The following is a 5,620-nucleotide window of genomic DNA, read 5'->3' on the forward strand; positions in this document are numbered from 1 at the left end:
TGCTAAATTATCATGTGGCAGAAGCAGAGTTTTCAATTTCATGCACAATCACACTTGTTGCAGTCAGACAAATGCTGCCTGCCTATTACACCACACTGGCATCTAAATGATTCACAAACTGAGAGCTCAGTGCATTGTGCTCCTACAGCATTGCTCAAATATATGCATAGCTCCCAGAAATGTTTTGTGTCATTTATGGTAAATTGACCACAAACAGCTTGTGGTTTCATGGAGGCTGTTTCAAAATCTCAGCCTGGAAAGTGCATCGATTTTTTTTTTGTTGCTACACTGTCCAATATTTTTTTTTTCAGAAGTGTACTTGACGTCTCTTTCTCACACCCAGATCTTTGGTTATTGCAATACCGTGCTTTTTCTTTCAAGCTTTTCTTAGTTGCCATGGAGACTCCTGTCCTTGCCATACATATTTCAATTACGATTCCTGCTTCTGTGCCAAACTATAGTTCCTAGTCCAGGAAAGTAAAAACAAAAAAAAACAAAACACTCTCACTTTACAGCTAGTTATCTGTCACAGCTTTTTCAGTTTTTCCTTCGTTGCCGGTAACATCTTTGTTTTTGCTGCGTCTCTGCCAAGAGTCGCTCAGTCATGCTGACACAGATTCGTCAGAATTTATGTCTCCTTTTCTCCCTTTCTGGAGCAAATCCATCACTGACACGCTCCGCAGTCATGCTAGTGATGACTGTAGCCAGTGTTTAGGTTTGTATTGATAACTCCATGATGAGGTGTTGCATGCTGAGCGGCACCTTGAAGGGGCATTGTGGGTAATAGATTGTGACAGACCGAAAAGGAAATAGAGAATTATAACATCTCCGGCCTTGGACCAGCTGTGGCTTTTTGGCCTGAGCCTCGTTTATATGCATAGCTTCCTTTAATCAGGCACAATGACTGTTGTGTACGTGGCTGCATGTGTGCGAGAGAGCGAGTGTGCACACTGTATAGGCGATTGCTTTGTGATATCAAGAAAAGTAGGGCGAGTGGAGGTCAGAATTCTTGAAAATCCCTTTTTGTCTGCATAATGTGACCTGGTCGGCTCTGCTGCTTTGTCAAAATAAATTGGCTGTGCTTTGAAAGAGGCCACACAGAGTTGGGAGTCAATTGCATTATCCTAGACAGCCACATACTTAGGAGAATATCTCTTTTCCACACCGAAGTGGAAAATTAGCTCTTTCCAAACTTGCACAAAGTGATAAACTTGTGTCTTTGTTGCTCCTCCAGCCTCTCCTGGACGCCCTGGACGATCTCCCAGAGTGGTACGGAGTCAAAGCCATGCAGGCGAACTGGATCGGAGAGTGCACTGGCTGCTACTTTGATTTCAAACTCAAGGTAAATCTCGGCTCCTTTGTCCCCCCGGCTCAAATTTTCATCATTCGTCATTCTTTCTGTTTCACTCTCTCATCGCTTTTCCTCCGAGTGTTTCCCTGCTGCCGCCTCTGTTTCTCACCTCTTTTACCCCAAACGCTGATTGCTCGCTTTATTTAAGATTCTTTGGCGCCTCTGTTTATTTATGTATTTCCATTAAAAATCATGCACCAAAACATCCTCACTTTATTATTCGCTTTCAATGGGTGCATCCATCTGCAAGTGGCAATTTACCCAAACAGATGATGTCACAGATTAGTTTCTATTGACTCTTCTGAGTGCCGTATTTACAGTTCTTCACATGCCTGTTGTTTCAAGCTGAGCGGCAGCAAACAGCCCACTGATCGCCCTGCGACTAACATTATACAACCGCTGTCCTGAGGAAATGTAACCAAGTCGGTGCCTTAATTTAAAAAAAAAATCTTCATATTTCTGGAGTGAAAAGGATGTGAGAGTGCGTTTGTGTTTTTATGCCTTCACTGTGTGTATAGGGCGGGTTGCTCTAGTAGCATAGAAATTAAAGTCAAAACCACGGGTTATTAAATTAACTGCTTATCTTATTTTCCATCAAAATGCAGTGTTACAGGAAGCGTTTGCTCAATTAACTCCCCAGAGGACTGAGAAAGCTTATTAGTATGTCTGCAACATGATGTGTAATAATCATTAATTACAACCCCCTCAAATACGAGTGTGCCATCAATTTAAAGCAGGATTAAACTGTACGTTGCAACCCTGTTATGTGTCAAAGAGCTACATGCTGCACATGTTGCATGCATCTTTCAGTTGACAGTTTATTTGTTCATTGCTTATTAAATAAAATTTGTAAAATTGCATCTGCCCCTCTCCACAAACTAAAGTCTTCAGTCCAACAGCATAAAAGAAGCTGGTCTTTGATTTAAAAGTCCAATATGGGGAAAACTTATGTGTTTTGTACATCCTAAAAAGACGTTTACTTTTGCCATTCCTCAAGCCCACCCACCACGAGATAGTCTCCCAGCTTCACAAGCCAGTTTATCCAGCTGCTATGTAGAAAGCGGGTAACCAGTCATTGTTGAAATCTTACTGCCCACTGTGTCAATATGAGTCATTCAGAATGAGCAGCTGCCTCACAATCAATCAGGTTTGTCAACTTTGTAGAGCTTCTTCTGCTAATTCTAAAATGTCACGAGCCACAAGCAAAGCGCATCCTGCTTTTGACTGCAAGAGTGAACACAAGGGTCTTCATGCACTTCTGGCATCTGAAGATCCAGTGATTACTTTTATTTTTAATGGCAATATCTCTACAACAATAGGAAAAGTCTTGGTGTTAGAATATTTCGAGGCTAACGTGGCTAACATTCCCAACAGCCCACAAGTCAGAACTCTGTGGAAACTGTAATGCTTCGGGACAATTAGAAAAAAAACATCTGAAGCCAATAAACAAGAACTGGGAAGGTTACTGTGTTTTTTTTATGTCCCTTCTGTGCATCAGTGCAGCCTGAACTCTGCTGGTATTCACATCTTGAAGCTCACTGTGCTTGCATATACTGTATTTTAATACAGTCGGATTTCCAAATAAAGCTGTTCTCAGCGAAACGAGTGTGAACCAGGGACTGAAAAGCAGCCCGTTAAGGCTGCATGTTAACCAGCAGTCACTTCAGAACCATTTACCAAGCTGCCACTCTAAAATGCTAAACTACTCATTTTAGAACCACAATTTCCTCTGACAAACTCACCATAAACATGAGTTCAGAACCACAGCTGGGCAGTGAATTTGGCGATATTTCCGTGTAAAATGAGTCACTCGCACGCTCATTCACGTCAGCTGTTTTGCTTTGTGCTGTCAATCACAGACGCAGAGAGACTCTTCTTCCTGAAAGGGGTGCAGCAGCAGCTCAAGCTGCTTTTAAAGCTGCAGACACTGAAATAGACTGTTTACAACATGATTTAGACCTGGGGTTATACAGTCATCTGAAAATTATGAATCTCTTTATGTATTTTGAGCTGCAAATTTGAAAAACACATTCTGGAGACACATGAGACTGTCATTAATTTGCTGAAAAGAAGGGGAACAGTATAGGACCTTTAATGAGGACAGTGCAGGAATCAAACTGTAACATGAAAGCCAGCGGGTTCCCTTCATTAACTCAGCCTTCGTGCCACTATGAAGGTTCCCACCCGTTTCTTCTCTTGTCTCCCAGGTGAACGGGGAGGAGACGGGGGAGACCTTGTCAGCCTACAGCTCCTCCCCAGAGACGGTGTTCGGAGCGGCTTACCTGTCCATCCTGCCCTCCCACAGACTTCTGCATGGCAGCAGCTCAGTCCGCTCCGCCCTACAGAGAGCCTTGCAGCCAGGCAGAGGTGAGCGTTTATCCACAGTCACGCCACCCTGCGTTTAGGCTGTCTGTCAATATCATACGTCTGCCTGCTTTTGAAGTCGGGGAAAGAAGCTTTTTTTTGAAGGAAACGCACGCATTTCGATGTTTCCCTGTCAGCAACATAATTCATTACTGTTCCAAGCTAAGATAGCTCGCTCCTCTACGCCCACAAGTTGTCAGGACTAGAAAAGGCTCTTAGCAAAAGGTTGGGATTCTTTGCATATTGTGTGTTCTTTAGCAAGCGGTGCCTAATTAAAAGAAGTGGTTCAACAGAGAAATGTCAGCGCCTGCTTGAGGAAGGAACCACATGTTTTTAGGCGTATCGCTAAAGACGTGTGCTGTACTCGTCTTCATATATTCGTATATTGTTCATGTAAATACACTTATTTCGCCATCATACCACCAAGATGTGGTTGTAGAAGCTGCAGTGGACTTAATGTATGTTAATTGGGATTCCCCTTGTAGCAGTCTCTGCGGCGGGTGGTTGCTGATAATGAGCTACCAGGGGAAGCAGCGCTGCCTCACTAACACCTCCCGCCCTTTGCTCTCCAGACTCCCTCACAGAGGTCACAGCTCACAACCTGTTCACCGGCCACGAGGTTCCCGTGGTCATTTCACACAAGGAGACGTTTGATGACTATCTGGACACTGTGCTTGGTGAGTTATTGGTGTCTGTGGATGTCTCATTCATCTGCAAATAGCTCTCTAACTAATAAAAACAGTTAATGCAGTCAGATGACAGGAGGTAAACTGGTCAAAATCCTTATCATGCAAATCAGGAGGAATTTTGTTGGTGCAAAAGGAAGCGCTGCAGTGTTTCTAACATTTTGAACGGCAGTAATGCCACAATAAAGCGACACCAGTGGGTGTTTGTGTCACAGAGTGGAGCTGGAACCCAAGGGACTGTTAATGATTAGTTACATCACAACACGCTCAACATCACCACAGGGAGAGTTTTTTACTCTCTCCAGACATTAGTTATTATATCCATGTTTGAGATGATGTTTTTTTTTTTTACCGTGTTAGGTGTTAATCCTGCACTTTAATGTGACAGGTGTCCCAGACTGCAGCGAGGAGGATTTGTCTGTGGCCACAGCTCTGAATCTGAGGTGGACCACTGTGCTGGAAACCCATGAGGATGGGACACAAACTCTAATCAACTCCAAGGAGGTCAGCAGTGATGATGATGATGATGATGAAGACCTAATCAAATAGGAACAATTCATGATTATTAAGCTGTCATCTCGCTGCAGTTCGCTGTGTCTTTACCTTTTGTTCTTTACTTTTACCCTCTTATGTAGTTCTCAGGCCTCACCAGAGAACAGGCCTTTGACTCCATTACCCAAAAAGCCAGAGAGCAGAAGGTTGGAGGCCACCTCACCAGCTCCAAGCTCAGGGACTGGTTGATATCCAGACAGCGGTACTGGGGCACACCCATCCCTGTGGTGCATTGTGGGTCTTGCGGTCCCGTCGCAGTCCCCGAGGAGGAGCTGCCAGTCACTCTGCCAAAGCTGCCTTCTCTCACAGGAAAAGGTGCATCGCCTCTGGGAGCTGCACACGACTGGGTCAACTGCAAGTGTCCAAGGTGAGAATGCTGAGAATTTATGCACATTTACTTTTTTTAAAAGTTTTAATGCGACTCCTTTATGATACAGAGGAGCAAGGGCATCTCTTTGTGTCGAATAGTAGTGGGGACATAATAGCTCAAATGAGAAAACATTTTTCAAATGGTCTTCAAAATTCAAGGTTTTCAACATTTAAAAAATAAAAAAAAGTGCAGAAGCCAATTTATAACAGCCTAAAACTACATGGGATTAAAAAGGATGGAAACATTTGCAATGACCTCAAGAAACAGCACTGTACTGTAAGTTGCTAAATTATTGTT

The 5,620-nt window shown here is 43.5% G+C and overlaps 1 protein-coding gene across 1 annotated transcript in view; it reads left to right on the forward strand.

Moving 5' to 3' along the window:
* Positions 1-5,324, forward strand: part of LOC103366420 (probable leucine--tRNA ligase, mitochondrial) — a 27,323-nt gene extending 21,999 nt beyond the window's left edge. Inside the window, exons 8-12 of the mRNA XM_008294142.1 lie at positions 1,235-1,342; positions 3,559-3,718; positions 4,288-4,392; positions 4,790-4,905; positions 5,037-5,324. Coding sequence (XP_008292364.1) covers positions 1,235-1,342; positions 3,559-3,718; positions 4,288-4,392; positions 4,790-4,905; positions 5,037-5,324 — 777 coding nt within the window. The remainder of the gene's footprint in view (positions 1-1,234; positions 1,343-3,558; positions 3,719-4,287; positions 4,393-4,789; positions 4,906-5,036) is intronic.
* Positions 5,325-5,620: the final 296 nt, after the last annotated feature.

Source organism: Stegastes partitus, unplaced genomic scaffold (assembly GCF_000690725.1).
Source record: "Stegastes partitus isolate 25-593 unplaced genomic scaffold, Stegastes_partitus-1.0.2 Scaffold944, whole genome shotgun sequence".
Taxonomy (NCBI): domain Eukaryota; kingdom Metazoa; phylum Chordata; class Actinopteri; family Pomacentridae; genus Stegastes; species Stegastes partitus.